Source organism: Hippoglossus stenolepis, chromosome 11 (assembly GCF_022539355.2).
Source record: "Hippoglossus stenolepis isolate QCI-W04-F060 chromosome 11, HSTE1.2, whole genome shotgun sequence".
NCBI lineage: Eukaryota > Metazoa > Chordata > Actinopteri > Pleuronectiformes > Pleuronectidae > Hippoglossus > Hippoglossus stenolepis.
In genome coordinates this window covers 12,024,764-12,041,747 of record NC_061493.1, presented here as the reverse complement: position 1 = coordinate 12,041,747, position 16,984 = coordinate 12,024,764, and the positions used below count along the sequence as shown (strand labels likewise).

The window sequence follows — 16,984 nt, the reverse complement described above, 5'->3', positions numbered from 1 at the left end:
ATGAGAGTGTGCAATTTGGTGTAGATCCCAAAAATATCTGTATCTTGTGAATTTAAATGTGCAATTGTAGTAATCTTTTATAATTTCCTGCCATGATTTTCTGCAGGAAATGGAGAAATCGGAAGCCAATAACTTCCTGGTGTTGTTCCGTGACGCCGGCTGCCAGTTCCGGTCTGTGTACGCCTACTGCCCAGAGACCGCAGAGATCACCCGACTGGCAGGCATCGGGCCCAAGAGCATCACGATCAAGATGATCGAGGGCCTGTACAAGTACAACTCGGACAGGAAGCAGTTCAGCTTGATCCCAGCCAAAACCATGTCTGCCAGTGTGGACGCCATCACCATAGCCAGCCATCTTTGGCAGACCAAGAAGCAGGGCACGCCCAAAAAGCTGCACACCAAGTAGCAGCAGATGGCCTAGCAACATTTGGACATGGTCCTCTGAAAAGAACATGGACGTATTCGTGGACTTTACTGTTTCGTTAAAGGGACACGTGTTTATAAATCACAACTGGAATGTCGAGCACAAGTGGGCTTCTCAGACAATGCAGAGCTGACAGTTAGGACTCTGTGTACTTGTGAGCATGTGTATCAATGTTCTTGTGTGCCAAAAAAAAAAAGATAGGCGGACCATTGCCTTACCTAGTTGAACCACTGAAGCACTGAATGTCACGCCTCCTCAAGAGGTCGTTTGGTTTCTATAAGTTGAACATGTGTGGCCTTATGCTTGCTTTGTGTCATTTGGATGCACTGTGTGTGTTGGTGTCCTTTTGTCAACGCCTGTTGAACAAGTCTGTTGTTGTGTACAGGAGAGGCTGTTGTGTACACACAGATCTGGGATCAGATTATGACCCCCCTCTGTGGACATTTAAAGGGCGGCCTGTCGGATCTGTGATCAGGTGGACACAGCATTTTTATGATGAGAGTTTTGCTGCTATAAAGGCATGTGTTGTTGTTTTTTTATACTTGTGACTGAAAAACGTATGAGCAGTTCCAATTTGTGTATGTGTGTGTAAAGTGAAGTGCCATGAAGAGCGAGGGAAATACCTCAGTCTGCGTTCGCAATTACTTTCCAAAAGTGTCAAGTGATGAGATTATTGAGCGGAAGCAGAACCACCAGATAATTCTGCGATAGTCTCTTAATTTATTATCGAAGATATTTAAAAAAAAAAAAAAGAAAAGGTGTTTCAGATTTTCCTTAGAGAAACATAAAATACTATACATATATAAGTTGAATTAGTTTGTATATAATGGCAGTTCCACTCGAAAGTCAGCTTGTAGTAGCTTTCGAGTAGCTTTTTATAATTTATACGTGTGTCAGTATGTCGTCGTTTGGGGCCTTTTATTGTTTCCGCAAATGCAAGAACAAGTGTGATCACTCGACGGTATCACTCACGAGACTATCACCAGTATTAGATTAGACGGGAACCCCTCACTGTCTCATCATGGACGTGTGCAATGACCTAAGAGTAATTCAAGTAACCACCGCTGACCATGCTGGAGTCACAATTAAGTACTACACACTCAAAATGTCACTTTAATGTGGATATTGTCTTCACCATTAGATCTCCCCTCAGAGTATAGTCCACAGTTGTAAATAAATGAATTCACCAATGATAGCACTTCTCTGTCCACCGTCATCAAGTCTGATCAGAGATTAGGACTGTCATGCTTGTTACTCCACTTTTACGTTACTGTTACATCTGTTATCATGTGTTCAGTCTTCAGTATGTGTTAACACTGTACAGATATATTTTGGCATAAAGAAGTATTTTTTGTAACGCCATTTACCTGTTGGAGGTGTGTACCTATGAAGCAGCAGTGGAAGGACGTGTGTTGAGCGGGTGTGGCTGAGTGAGCGAGGTTTATAAAGTCTTCATGGGGCTTTATTGTGGTATTGTATGAAATCCAGTGTTATACTGAGAAAATCATACTATTTCCTTTTCCAACTCGGAAATTTATTTTCTTTTTCATTTAACTAAATATGCTCAACTTTTCATGGATTTTTGTTGTTTTTCTATTCCTTTGAGCTTTATTAAAATGTCAGCTATCAACAGTACTCATGGTGTCTCAATTCATGTTCCTGCCTTCACGGATTCAATTGTACTTTACACTCTTATCACTCTTCTCTTATCTTTTACATACATAACTTTTACATATTATCTTATATTTTACTTACATTAGTAAAGATTTTGGTGCTTTGAAAAACCTGCTGGAGTCTAGTCAGTTGTGTTTATACAGCCCAATATCACAAGTTGTCTTTGAGAGATTTAACAATCTGTACAGCATACAACATCCTTGATAGTCACTTGATTCACATCGTTCAACGTGGAAAAAATTTAAGGAATGTCAGGAAGAGGATCCCTTCGAAAATTCCTTAATAACAATACTTGTCGTGAGTACAGAATAAACTAAAACAACAGAATAGACAACACAATCAGAATGACACTAAAATGCAGAATCTGCCTTTGATTACATTGATGCAAATTCATTAAAACACTTGCAGTTAATTCAATCTGCAAAATCCAACAACATGCAGTTAAGCTGGAGCTTTTTGTTGCCCCTGTGGGTCTTGAGGTTATGGAGATTAGTTTCTCACTTTGCCTGATTGGTGATTTATTCAGAAATTCTGCAGATTATTACGCTTCATATGATAATTTCATAAATAAGCACATCCTGAATTCTGCCCTTTAAAAGCTGCCTCAAATTGCTGTTATGGGACTGATTTTTACTGGAAATACTACTCTAAATTTTACCTGCACAAATATAGTCTGTATGTGTTTTTTGCTATACGTTTTCATATTCTGAATGGTCTTCCGCCCAATGTCAGATTGTCTCCAGTTCGCCCTCGACCCTCAAAAGGAAAAGCAGCACAGATAATGGACGGGTGACTGATTGAATTTGGCATTTTTATACCGACTTAGACCTCTGAGCAGTGATGTGCAGGGTTAAAGAGGGAGCCACACTGCAGGCTGTGACAGGGTTAGAGAACAACAGAGGAGCCACACAGGGCGTGTCCCTATAAAGACGTTATGCTGCAGGTTCAGAGAGAGAGAGAGAGAGAGAGAGAGAGCTTGAACAAATGTATTCCATCTTTTCAGTCAGATTTGTGTAGTTTAGGCCACGTGATGCATACCGGAATCATGGACGGATTATCACACAGGTAAGGAGGTCAAGTTGATGTAATTTAGCCCCTTTCACATGAATGAAATAACACCGGAAAGTAGACAATATATGCAAAAATAACAGATAAACCAAAAAAACAACGAAGCCCCTGGGCTCATGTTGTTTGCTTTTTTTCCTGCGTGTGCACGTGTATGTGGTCATTTTGCATCTATTATTGGCCATTTTTTAAAATCTCTTTCTGGGATGTTGGCTCCCAGACTCGCTGGGGCCCCTGACCCAGGGCCCAGTTGACCTGTTTTGCAATCAATGTGATAACCACAATAACAATGCAATACCAACAGCAATGTCATCTAGTGAGTGAGGAAAGTGAAAGTACGACACAAGGAGCCTCCATGTCTGCCTCTTGATTTGCACACCTTTGTCTTGCAGCATGTATTTGTGATCATCTCTAATCTTAATGCATTCACAGCATCCTCCTGTTATCTCTGTTATCTCGGTTATAGTAGGGTGTGAAGTTTAGTGTGTGCGATGGATGGATGGAGGCAGTGCTCCTGCAGGCTGCAGACACACAGCAGCAGGGGCTGGGCTGGAGGAGGAGGAGGAGGAGCGGCGGCGGCGGCACTGAGTCAGTGAGACGCGGAGGAGGACGGAGGAGGAGACGGTCACAGGCAGCAGCAGCACGGAGCGACACCATCGTGACAGCACGGAAAACAGCCCCGGGACACCGTCTTCATCCCATGTGTTTATAGACCCAGGTGAGAATTGGTCGGGGGCAGCTCGGTGGTGGTGTTGTTGTTGGGGGCGGGTGGGGGGGAAACCGCTGCTGTCAGCCCGCACCCCGCCCGCCCTCCTCTGCTAACTAGCGGATGATGGCTCTCCAGTCCCCGGCCTGGCTAGCTCCCACCCTCCCGCTCCCACCCGACTCAAATTAGGCAGCTTGCTCCGAGCTCCGGCGGTAACTAGCCGTGTGCCTGTTTCCCTCTGTAATCCGCTCGTTTAGCGCAGCAGCTATGTAAAGCTAACAAGTAGCCTAAGCTTCTTACAGTGTTGGACTTGTGGCTCGGTGCCAGTGTGATTAGCTAACCATCCCTCATGCTAGCTGAGCTGAGCAGCGCTGCGGTGCCCGTGTCGCTCGTCTCCGGGCTCCAAATAAACCGCTGTATTGTCCGTTTTCACGTGTAATTGTTGGAGCTCTCCATTCGTACACATGCATACTGTCATGGCAGACATGCAACGAGACTGGCGTGTCCTCTGCAAACCCAACACGAGCTGCTGTTTCCACTCCACAACCTGTGTTGCCTCAGTCTCTGTGATCTTTGTTGTTAAAGTTGAATGGGATCAGAGGCTAACACACACACACACTGCCCCGCTCTTATTGGGATGTGATCGTGTGACCAGGTGAAGCTGGACTCTCTCTCCTCCTCCTCAGGCTCAGAACATCTGCCCCACATTACAGATGTGTTTGAGCTGCCGTGGCCTGAGGGGATCATGCAAACAACAGGGTGTGTGTTGTGAGGGAACAGGCTGCACTGCTCACCTGGGTATTTCTGGAGGGTTTGCGCTTTTTTGCAAAGTGAGGCTGAGATTCATCTGAGATTGCATCTGGATTTCTGTGGATCTGTGGCTCAGGGGGGGGTAGAGCGTGTCGTACACTAACCAGAAGGTCTGTGGTTCAGTTCCTCCAGTCCGCATGCCTAAGTGTCCCTGGGCAAGACACTGAGCCCCAAATTGTCCCTGACGGTTGCGCTGTCAGATGCCTTCTTCACTTGCAAAGTTTGCCTGCAGGATTAAATATATCTAAATCCATCCATCGTCAGTTTATCCTTTGAGGAGTTGCAGGGAGCTGGAGTCAGTCCCAGCTGACATAGGGCAAGAGGCGGGTTCACCCTGGAGAGGTTGCCAGCATAGCACCAGACCAACTTACAGAGACAAACAACATTCACACTCACAGACAATTTAGAGTCTCCACTTTACATATAAACATCGAAATGTGCTTGATTTTGCATTTGAAATCACTGTTGTATGAGAATCAAACTGATATTCAAACTGTCGTCGCACTGCTATGTGTTATACATATGACCTCTTCATATTCAGGTTTATGTAATTAGATTAAAAAAAGTACAACTTGATATTTTCCTGATATGATTCAGTAGAAAGTCGGTAACATTGATATTGAATGATTGCTCTACTTGTTCCTTCACATTTTCTCTTTCTGGACTCATCCAAACTGAATCTGTTCTGATGCCGATTCTGTATTTTTTTTTTCTTCTGTTTCTCTGCTGGCAGCCCGTCGTCACCATGACAGCGGAGGAAACCATAAATGTGAAGGAGGTGGAGATGATCAAGGTGATCCTGGACTTTCTCAATGCCAGGAAGCTGCACATCAGCATGCTGGCCCTGGAGAAGGAGAGCGGCGTCATCAACGGGCTCTACTCGGACGACATGCTCTTCCTCAGGTAGTCGCGCTCAACCGCAACAATCGCACCGTGCAGTCCTGACCGTGGTTGTGTCAGGTTGCGTTTCCAAATAAAGCTTCGTACTATGGCACGGGAACAACGGGCATCTGTTCGAGTCGCAAGTTTAGTGTTTCTACTGATAGAGTCCTCTGCACCGGAGAATGTGGAGATAGTGTAACACAGCACCCATGCATTAGATGTGAGTGCTCCCCTGAAAGACAGCCAGCAGTGTGTCAGTCGGTTAAACTCAGCCTGAGTATTAAATACAGTTTTCTATTTCACCTTCAAGTGTGAATTGTCTGTTAATGTTAGCGGTGTTCGGATTCTATTTTTCCCTTCCCGATACGCATTGCGATACCCGGACTTTCCGATTCGATACCAGTGCATTCGAACATAACGTATTTTAGGAGCTGTATGCTACTAACCTTGTGTGAAAGTAATGATTGCTCTCAGATCCATACATAGATCTGCATACTCACTGATGCTTGACCCGGCCTTTTCTGCAGCATCAGAGGCATTCTCCAATGCTGGTATCGGTATCAAAACACCCGTAGTTAAGAGGCTGTTTCATTATGTCCTTGCACACATTTCTTAAAAATATAAGACAGCCATTAGTGAGTCAGAGATGTTTCAATGTGTTTCAATCAAAACACGATTTGAATTTTCACATTTGTTGGAGTTTTTACCTATGAGGACACGGTTCCACTTGTGCATTAAAATATGATTTTTTTCTGTTTCAGGCAACTGGTGCTTGATGGGCAGTGGGATGAGGTCTTGCAGTTCATTCAGCCTTTGGAGTGCATGGACAAGTTTGACAAAAAAAGGTGCGTTCACTGCCTGAATCTGTGAGTTCAAATGCTCTTTTGTGAGTTTTTAGCAACTGTTACAGAAACTGTTTGTTGATTATTCTTAAGGTTTCGCTACATCATCCTGAAGCAGAAGTTTCTGGAGGCTCTGTGTGTGAATAATGCCATGTCTGCAGAGGATGAACCACAGCATGTAAGTCCAAACACTACACTCAGCCTCCTCAGTCTTGAATCTACACCCTGTGAAATAGTCTGTTTAACGGCACTGCTGTGTCTTCCCACTGAATGTCAATGGTTGTCATGGCAGTAAACCAGACAGCTCAGTCTCAAAGAGAACACAAGCAAACTGCGTTTTTAATTACAGCAGCAAGTTCTCATACCAAATTTTACAATCTCTCTGTTAATAAAGGAAGGAGAAGGCAGGTTGTGTGTCTTTGTTTGTACTCAACTGTGACCACTGGCTAAATCTCTTTATATACGGCTATAATACGCCGCAATTTACTGTCTGTGTTTCTGAGGATAAGCCGGTTTGCAGAACATCTGTTCTCCTGTCATTCTTCCAGTTATAAACTCCTCAAACTGATATTGAGAGACGGCTCTAAAGCAAATCAAATTCTTTGTAAATCCTTATCGGTAATAATTTGCCTGCCACATCAATAAATGTGACATGTACACATATGCACACAAAGGCTGAGACACTTTTCGTCTCTAGTCGTATTGTGAAATGAGGCCACCCCTGGGCCTGTTGTCACATGGTGCAGCTCTGCTCGCTGCTTGTGACACTGCCTGAGCTATCGTGTCCTATTAACTGGATTAGATCAGACTTCTCATGGCAGCTGTGGACATTGTGTCAGTGTGTGTGCTTCACTGTGTGACTACAGGTGTGTATCATGTGTTGTGATATGGCATTGATTGGGTGTTGGCTGTGAATTTTCAGGATGGTTGAGGATAAAAATGCAAAATAACACTGAAGCTGGTTTGGGTTTTTTCAGTCTTGCTGACGGCTCTTTCTAAATTACCATGTTTTTCTATCTCTGCTGTTCAGGGGGGAACTTCTAGTCTGAAACGTATTTCATGTTTTTCAGTTGGAGTTCACCATGCAGGAAGCAGTCAAGTGTCTCCATGTCCTGGAGGAGTTCTGTCCTTCTAAAGACGACTACAGCAAACTGTGTCTGCTCCTCACGCTGCCTCGTCTCACCAACCATGCTGAGTTCAAGGCAAGAATTTAAATATATCAGACTGCACTTGAAATAATATAAGATGTGCTTTTATACTTGAGTTTTTGTTGTTTATGTCATGTGTCTTGACTCTTTATTTCCAGTGTGCTGTGACTCATGCAAGTCAAAAGAAATTCAATGCCATAACTAACAATCTTTGGTTATAGGGCTGCTTCTGGTATCGTTATTGCATATTGTCTTGACGCCTGATTTCTCTACTTGGGTCTCTCAGGATTGGAACCCCAGCACGGCCAGGGTGCATTGCTTTGAGGAGGCCTGCACCATGGTGGCAGAGTTCATCCCAGCGGACAGGAAGCTGAGCGAGGCTGGATTCAAAGCCAGCAGGGATCGACTCTTCCAGCTGCTTCTCAAGGGCGTCCTCTATGAGTGCTGTGTGGAGTTCTGCCAGGTTCGAATGACCAAAACTAAACATAAATTCTGTGAATAGGATTTATTTTAAAGTGCATAGTAGCTTTAAATCAGTGTGTTATGCCTTGGTGGTTAAGTTGCAGTTATTGTTTGTGTGCAGAGCAAGGCCACGGGTGAAGAGATCACAGAGAGCGAGGTCCTGCTCGGCGTTGACATGCTGTGTGGTAACGGCTGTGACGATCTGGACCTGTCCATGCTCTCCTGGATGCAGAACCTCTCCCACACAGTCTTCTCCTGCGCCTTTGAACAGAAGCAACTCAACATCCACGTGGACCGCTTGGTCAAGCCTGCGAAGACCGGCTACGCTGACCTCCTCACCCCGCTCATCAGCAAACTGTCTCCATACCCCTCCTCCCCGCTCCGCCGCCCCCAGTCCGCGGACACCTACATGTCGCGTTCCCTGAACCCGGCGTTGGACGGCTTGTCCTACGGGCTGTCTGGCCAGGATAAGAGAGCCAGCGGTGGGGAGATAGTCCCGGGGAAAGGGGTCTCTCCCATGTCCCACTCGTTTGCCAACTTCCACTATCCTGGAGCAGGAGGGCAGAGCCTTAGCAGGAGTCTCATGATGGAGAGCTCTGACTGTCACAGCATTTTTGAGGAATCCCCTGAAACGTAAGAGCTCAGATTTGGAGTTGAACCTGTTAAAACCTGTTCTCATGAAGCTTAAACACTTCGGTCTGATAGATAACCTGTTGATTTTCTCAGATCGAGAACAGACACGCCTGTGGATAAGATGATGAGTTCAGGCGGCGCTCAGAACCTTCGTCCTGACTCGGCTCCGGGCGAAGACGCGCCACCTGCCGACTCTGCTGAAAAGAACGAGGTAAATATTGTTGACCTTTTGCTTTTCAACTTGTCAGACCTGTTTCATGTCACACTGTGCTTCCCTTGATGGGTGTTGCCTACAGTGAAAGTCTAAATATAGACCGTTTCTTATTATTGTTTTTAGTAGGATGCATCTGAGTCATCCTCCTCCTACACGTCTGTATTACAGCTCAGTCGCTTTAAAAGCTGACACAGCTGCGCAGTCACACATGTGCTGGCTCAGTGCATCACAGCCCTATGATGATCTCTGGATGAGAAATTTAAATTTTGTGAGAAGTTGCTCTTGTGTTTACGCCAGTTCAACATGTTCCACTACTTCACAAGTATCTAAAGCCCTTCCGCATATGATAAATATGGAAGTAAAGTACACACATGTGATACGTCTATTTTTAGATTCAGTGTGATTTATACTTTCCAGGGATACAATTATCTCACTTGTATAGGGGGGGGTAAGAATAAGGAAAAGTTTGAAATAGTCATGATATTGAAACATATCGCCCAGTGCAATTCACTGGTACTACTGGACATAAACTAGCCCTGGTGGATATGATCCCAGGTCAGTAAGTCACTGGGAGCTTAACAACACAGATGAGTCATTACGTCCCTTGTGTTGCCTGTAAATACAGTTTAACACAGTGTGTGTCCGTCTGTCTCACGCTTTCTATTCTGAGCTCCTTGTGCATCTCACTGTGAAGTTTCAGGGCTTTGATCTGCCCGTTACCACGGAGACACATAAAGAGGCCACAAACAGAAGCAGACTTTTTTGAGGCCTCTGTGATTCCACTGGCACACCCCTACCCTCTGTCTTGTTGTTTTCCTCTCCACTCAATCCCCCTTTTTTCCCCAACTCTGGCCCACTGCCAGTCTCCCTCCCCCTTCCTAGACATGGATCCGTTCCCATCTGATTGTCAGCACAGGAAGCAGAGGACAGAGAGGGGATGTGGCCCGTCCTCAGCTCTCTGTCTCACCCTCCTTCCTCTCTGAGTACCTGAACTGACAGAAGACTGAAACAGTCACAATGCTGATGTTTATAGAGTTAGGAGGAGTTGGCAAAGGACTTAACTGTGTGCTGAGTGTGTATATAACTTATTGTATGTGTAATTTGTGGGACCATTCATAAAAGTTTAAACTCTGCACGTGTACAAGGTGATTCCCCCTGTTTTTTTACGTGTGTAGTAATGCAACAGTATGAATGACCAGTAAGACGGTGCAGAGGCATAATTAGAAAACAAAGTCTACCATTTGTTCTATTCATGAGTCATCATTAAGGGTTTTTGTGTTCATTCCTCAGCTGCGTGACTCCACAGAGAAGTACGAGGAGTATTATCGCCAGCGTCTTCGAGTGCAGCAGCATCTGGAGCAGAAGCAGCAGCAGAGGCAGCTGTACCAGCAGATGCTGCTGGAGGGCGGCGTCCAGCAGGAGCCGCCACCCAGCGACATGCAGCACAGCCTCACAGAGAAGTTCCTCAACAGGTACACACCACGTGATGTTTTTTGAAGGTCCCCAATCGAGCGGAGTGCTAAAAAGTGTGCATACTGTAAATATACCTGTCAAGTCATACAGTAAACTTCCTGTCAGAGCAGCTCTGGTGCAGATTGAAATCCACCTGCTAATTACTGTATAGCTTTAATATCATCACACAATAGAGGCGCAGCTGCCCGACAAAGACAAGTAGACATGTTAAGTCTGTGATAATTATGGGTCCCATGTGGTTTTCCCTGCCTCACACACACCTTCCCCCCAAAAAAACCTGCCTACAGTCCTCACTTCACCATCTGTGGTGATGAGCTACATTACATCATCTCCTGTGTATTAATATTACACACAGGATTCATCCCAAAAAAATATCTAAACATCTGCCATCACAATTTAGTTTTCTTTCAAACCACAGAAATTCATTGACAACAACAGCACGACTAAAATCAAGTGGAGAATTAGCCGCATATATATGTTTTTGCGTCTCTCAGCAGGACAAAGGCCTTTTGATTTGTCCCCCGGGAGTCGCTCCCAGTCCTCCCTCACCTCCTCTGTGTACCCGCTGCATTATTCACAAGGGGCTGCTGTGCATAATGACATCATTACCTCTAGTTTTCTTTTGTCCTGTGCTTTATGTAGTTCTAATTAGATTTAACTTGCCTGTCAACTCGGTCAGTGTAACAGTCTGTACCAAGAAGTGAAATGTGGAAAAAGTCTAAAAAGAAAAATAATCTTGTCAAGAATGTTTTGCATGAGAAAAGTTTACTTAAGAAGATATTCCAGTTAATATTGAGCATATTTAACCGGTAACAAGATAAAACACTGGTTTGCAAATGATCCCAGCAGAGGAACAAGATTTAGTTTCAGAATCACATTATTTCCGAATCTTATAAAATTACATTAATAAAATGACAGTTTTAGTTTTTTCATCTCTTTGTACCTCCACCAAGGAGCTTATGTTTTCACACCTGTCTGTTTGTTTGTTTGTTGTTTAAGCAAGATTATGCAAATACATGAAAGTTATTAATAGTAAAGAGCTGCATGACTGCCAAAACTATTCAATGTATTATTGCAAAACCCAAACTCAATCAAGTTTTTTCCACTCATTAAGGATGTTTTTGCTTGATACAGGACAATTTGATTACACTTAAGAATATTTGATTTATTTCTAGTTGGGCGTTTTTTTTTGCAGTGTGAAGTAACTCCTGAAAGAAAGCCCTCTGGAAAAAGAAAGGAAGAAAGGGAAAGAGAGAACATGGGTGTTTATAGAGACAGAGATCATGAATGTTCATGTGCATATATTTGTATGAACCTCTCAGGTCCATCCAGAAGTTGGAGGAGCTGAACGTGGGGATGGACAATTTAGGGGAGGAGGTGAAGTCTTTGGCACAGCAGTGTAACGGCAACGGGAACACGTCAGCTTCTGAGGACAATAACAATCCTCCACCCGTGACCCCGGAACAGAGCCTCATCCAGGGGGGAGGGGTGCAGAGCAGCACCCCACAGCGCACCGTGGGGGGGCGCCCAGTACCCCCTCCAGACGAGTCCCCTGTCGTTTCTCAGAGGTAAATGTTCTTTGATTGCTTGCACAGACTTTATGTCAGATCAGGAGCTGTTGAATTAGACAATAACTTTCTTTCATTTTCTGTTTGTCGGCAGTGAGCAGAAACAGGTTGGAGATCAACAAGAAGAGTCTCCAGACTCCATGACCCGGAGTAAAGAGGTAAGGATGCAAAGAAAAGCATCTTAACATAACACAAGCATCTTAACATAACAGTTTACATGTTCAAACAATTCTGTCGGACCCGCTGAAAATAAGTTATACCATAGCGAGCTGTGCTCTGCGGCATATTGCACCTGAAATGTCCATAAGCTTTATTATTTACACAGTTCAGTCATTCACCGTCTTTCACATAAATATTTTTAGTTCCTGTATTTGCAAGTTATTTAGCTTCCTCTGAGCATCTCTGATTTCAGTTTAGTAGTTTATCGTAGCTACAGGGCTTGCAGCAGAGCACAGATAAATCAATGACAATATTCACATACATACATACATACATACATACATACATTTCAACAAAACCAATCAAAGATTAAAAAAACGATAAAATGATTAAAAAAAAACACTAAAAGAATAAATAAAATCAATAAGTGGATTTTTTATGTAGGCATTCAAATCTTTGAAGAAGGTTGAATGTGAGATAAAGATCTTAGGTGCTATAGTGTGTAGTGTGTTAACTCTTATGTAAATTAAGTTTACGTATTGCACGAGGTACAAAAGAAGAATCGATTGCACTTTGCCCTAGGCCCCCTGTACCTTTGACCTGAGGGGAGGAGGATGAATGTGTTATGAGGGGGGATGGTCTTCGCTCTCTAAACTGATCTAATGTTTCTTATGACTTGGCAATGAAAGATATCATAAAGATATGACACAGGGACAAAGTTAATGTAGATCACTCCTCCTTTTTTTCTACATAGCGTGAGACGATCCAGTGTAATTCTAATTTGACTAAGCAGATTATAACTGTTCGATCTGAATGGCGGTGATGTCACGCCGGCATCGCCAGACAACGGGACGAGAAGCTCAGAGAAGATTATGCTGCTAATTACAGGAAATCTGTGTGTTGACGTGTTTTTCATATGTGGCTTCGTTTTCAGGGTGACAAGTCCAAAAATCTGTTTGTCCCCGTGCACACGTTGGAAGACACTCAGGCTATTCGTGCCGTTGCCTTTCATCCGTCTGGAGCACTGTATGCTGCTGGATCCAACTCCAAGACTCTACGTGTGTGCGCTTATCCAGAGACGCTGGACCCAAGGTATGGAAACAATCGGCATTCTCTCCCAGGTCAAATCATTCTGCTGTAGACCAGTAGACAGGTTTTTATCGGATCTTCTTCTTCTTTAGTTTGGCAGTCTAGACGCTGATGCAACACCTTTATGATGCTCATTGATTTTTCAGGCGAACGTTTGTGTACCTATAGTTTTTTATATCTTGGGAACAACAGGGATTTATTTTTTTATTTTTTTGGCAACACTGACAGGACAGTGGTTACAGACATGTTGGTTACCGGATAGCAAATACATACATATACCTGCTAACTGTGGTCTGACAGAATATGATTGATAATACAAGTGCAGTGTGTCCTGCACCTGTAGAACCATGACCTCATTTGGCAATCGAGTGCTTCCTACTTCTTAAGGCATTATACAACATTTATGTCTTCCCCTACTCTCTTCCTGTCCTCAGCAGTTCAAGTCCAATAAAGCAACCAGTCGTCCGCTTCAAGAGGAACAAACACCACAAAGGCTCCATCTACTGTGTGGCCTGGAGCCACTGTGGGCAGCTGCTGGCGACAGGCTCCAATGACAAATATGTCAAAGTTCTACCTTTCAGCGCGGAGACATGCAACGCCACAGGTGAGCGGACTTCACAGGAGTACAGCATCACAGTCGATTGCTGCTGTCAGTGTTGTCATTTGTGGTGGTGTCTCTCTCTGTGTCCCAGGCCCAGACCTGGAGTTCAGCATGCACGACGGCACCATCAGAGACCTGGCCTTCATGGAGGGTCCTGAGAGCGGAGGGGCCATCTTGATCAGCGCCGGAGCAGGAGACTGTAACATCTACACAACCGACTGTCAGCGGGGACAGGGACTTCACGCCCTCAGTGGACACACAGGTACCATGTTCATTCCTCCATGTGTCCTCCTGAACTCGAAACATGAAGAGTCAAAGGCTGCAGCCAGACTAATAAGTTTCACTTTAAAACGGCGATCTCTAACCAAACAAGAGTTTTTACGCCGTATCCATCCATACTAACGCAACTGAAAAGGAATATCACATTCACCTACCATTCACGTACTCTGGGCCTGTGGAGACACGTAAACAGGAATCAGTTTCTGCTCTGCAATTGGTTGTTTCGTTGATGAAAATGCTACAAACAAGAAACAGCAATGGTGAAAAGTAAGAGCAGGGATTTCAAATGGGGCCTGCAGCATTTCAAACTTCTCTGTTTTAGGTGCTCAAAAACAATCCAGAGTAGTGTGGACGCCAGGTGTAAACACAGCGACAGTGATGTGTTTTAAACGTGTCAGTGGGGATGGAGCCAAAGATTGAGAAACATGTCCCTGCTGTGTTGTGTCCAGGTCACATTCTGTCTCTGTACACGTGGGGGGGCTGGATGATTGCCTCCGGCTCCCAAGACAAGACGGTGCGTTTCTGGGACCTCAGGGTGCCCAGCTGTGTCCGAGTAGTGGGGACTGCTTTCCATGGCTCAGGTATGACTCATGTCCTTCGTGTCAGTACTCTTCACCTCCCATGTATCTCTACCCTAACCCGCTTTTTTTTCTTCCACACTCCACAGGCAGTCCTGTTGCCTCGGTAGCAGTAGATCCGACTGCCCGTCTCCTAGCAACAGGACAGGAAGACAGCGCATGCATGCTGTATGACATCAGAGGAGGACGCATCGTGCAGGTGTACCGGCCGCACACCAGTGACGTCCGGTCTGTTAGGTTTTCCCCCGGAGCACACTACCTGCTCACTGGCTCCTACGACACAAAGGTCATGGTTACCAACCTCCAAGGTATTTACCGTCCACGCAGACAACCAGACCTCAGCTGTGAGATGAGTTTAGTGCAGTTCTCTCACAGTTCTCACCCACGTTCCCGCCACAGACTGAATCAATTCTGTTTGAAACTCTGGTTACTGTAACTATTAAGGAGAATTACGGATTTTTGGATGAAATCCTCTATTATGTAATTGCTTATTTTATACTGCAAAATCAATAAATACCACAATGTAGTACATTTTCTGGGAATTTAGCTATACCCTATAAAATAATAAAAAATTATATTATTGATATTGGATAATCCAGAAGATTAAACACCGATCCATTATTGTAATACATTTAAATACAGTAGCTACATCAGTTGTTTGAATTGGACCAGTAGGACTCCACCCACCTAAAATGTCTGGAGGAAAAGGGGAAGTGGTTTTGTCTTGAGCATTTGTGTCATATCAGTTGTGTAATTCTGTAACTGCCTGACTGATTCTGTTTCTTGTGTTTCAAGGTGACCTGACCAAACCGCTGCCTCAGACCGTGGTGGGAGAGCACGGCGACAAGGTGATCCAGTGCCGGTGGCACCCAGAAGACCTGTCCTTCCTCTCATCCTCTGCCGACCGCACCGTCACACTCTGGACACACAACCCATAACACACACAGATACACACATATGAGCAGTTCCTGTAATCTGAAATGCACACATTCCCCCAATACAACACTGCTCCTCCTGCACTATCAACATGGTCTCATCCTTTCAACACACTTGACAGTTAAAGCCTGACAACACTCTCGCACACGCACACGCACACGCACACTAAATGAGCCTTTCCCTCCTGTCTGTAGAAAACCAAATGGATACAAACCTGATACATCAAAAGCACATGTTGCATGCTCTCTTTTGTCTTTACATATCCCACCTTTTATTTATCCCACCGATTGAGGGTCAAAACTGCAGGGTCACTCTTTATTCACCCCTCCCACGTCCTTACTCCGTACGCACACCCGTCACTTGCTGCACGCCCTTTTCACCGAGGAGTTGTTGAGGTTCAGGACAGAGTGCTTTGTTCATGATGGTGCCTTCCTTCAGTTCTCAGTATCCATAACAAAAACTGTTTAAAATAACAGTTTGGGTCATTTTTCAAGATCAAATTTTTTGTCATCGAGAGAAAAGCTACATTCCTTCTTTTGCATATCATTTCATGACAGCTGGTGTCATGCTGCTATATTGTCCGGGGGAAAAAGGAGTTGAATTTATGATACTGTAAAGTGTAAATTTACAGTGGGTCAGTCGTGAGCTTTTCTTATCAGGAGGCTGAATCTGTGGACGTCAAACGGTCTGCCAGTCGGTCTGCTGCAGCTTCCCTGTGGGATGTACGGAAGTCTAACGTGACTGTTTCCGCCTCATTACTACAACTCAAAATGTGTGAATTAGCTTGTTTTTCATTTTAAATCTGTTTTTGCGCTGAAGGTGTTTGACAGTGTTTTGCTTGCAACGGGGAAGATCGCTATGTCGGCATTAAAAGGGAAATGCAAAGTGTAATTTTCGGTTGAGCGACCTAGCATTCAGTTTAGGATCTATCCAGTGTTTAAAAAGCTTTGGTTTGTCTACTGCAGGATGATGTAACAACAGTAGGTGGCAGTGTTTGACCGTACCAAGGATCTAACCATAGGCACAATGTAATCTTAATGGAAGCACGGGTGTTTGGATATTTATTCCGAACCAGTATTTTAGGGAAAAGCATTGTATTATTTTCTTGTATTTTACATTTGCACTTTTAACATGGATTTACTTTATCTACAAAGATTCATATTTAAGTTTTTATGTTCATGTATAGTATACAATATATTGTTTTTAACAAAGGAAGCTAACGTACATAGATGTATTTATTTCAGTTGTGTTTATGTATGTACAGTTATTAGTATGTTTTGGAAATGCTAGTGGCTCTTGTATTAAGCCTTTCTAATTCTTGTTTTTAAAAGTGACTTAAATTAATTCATGCTAACTCAAGTCTGACTGCTGGTACGTTCAATAAAGTGTCTTTTACACAAGCTGTTAAGTGTGTTGTTGAAAAAGATAAAGACAAAAGATG

At 44.1% G+C, this 16,984-nt stretch overlaps 2 protein-coding genes across 4 annotated transcripts in view; both read left to right on the top strand.

Moving 5' to 3' along the window:
- Positions 1 to 2,059, top strand: part of camsap2b (calmodulin regulated spectrin-associated protein family, member 2b) — a 32,673-nt gene extending 30,614 nt beyond the window's left edge. For both annotated transcript variants that reach the window (XM_035170577.2, XM_035170576.2), the window contains one exon: positions 107 to 2,059. In XM_035170577.2, coding sequence (XP_035026468.2) covers positions 107 to 406 — 300 coding nt within the window. In that variant the 3' untranslated portion in view covers positions 407 to 2,059. The remainder of the gene's footprint in view (positions 1 to 106) is intronic.
- Positions 2,060 to 3,710: 1,651 nt separating this feature from the next.
- On the top strand, positions 3,711 to 16,943 carry wdr47a (WD repeat domain 47a). Of its 2 annotated transcripts, none has more exons than XM_035170500.2 (17): positions 3,711 to 3,881; positions 5,413 to 5,582; positions 6,323 to 6,406; positions 6,497 to 6,581; positions 7,474 to 7,605; positions 7,838 to 8,014; positions 8,135 to 8,646; positions 8,740 to 8,857; positions 10,151 to 10,332; positions 11,656 to 11,901; positions 11,996 to 12,059; positions 12,995 to 13,152; positions 13,587 to 13,753; positions 13,842 to 14,012; positions 14,479 to 14,610; positions 14,697 to 14,915; positions 15,403 to 16,943. In XM_035170500.2, exons 2-17 carry the CDS (start codon positions 5,425 to 5,427, stop codon positions 15,543 to 15,545), a joined length of 2,748 nt encoding a protein of 915 aa, XP_035026391.1. In that variant the 5' UTR covers positions 3,711 to 3,881; positions 5,413 to 5,424; the 3' UTR covers positions 15,546 to 16,943. The 2 variants fall into 2 exon arrangements, with proteins under 2 accessions (XP_035026391.1, XP_035026390.1); XM_035170499.2 differs by having other exon boundaries at positions 3,713 to 3,881; positions 13,584 to 13,753.
- The last annotated feature ends 41 nt before the right edge of the window (positions 16,944 to 16,984 follow it).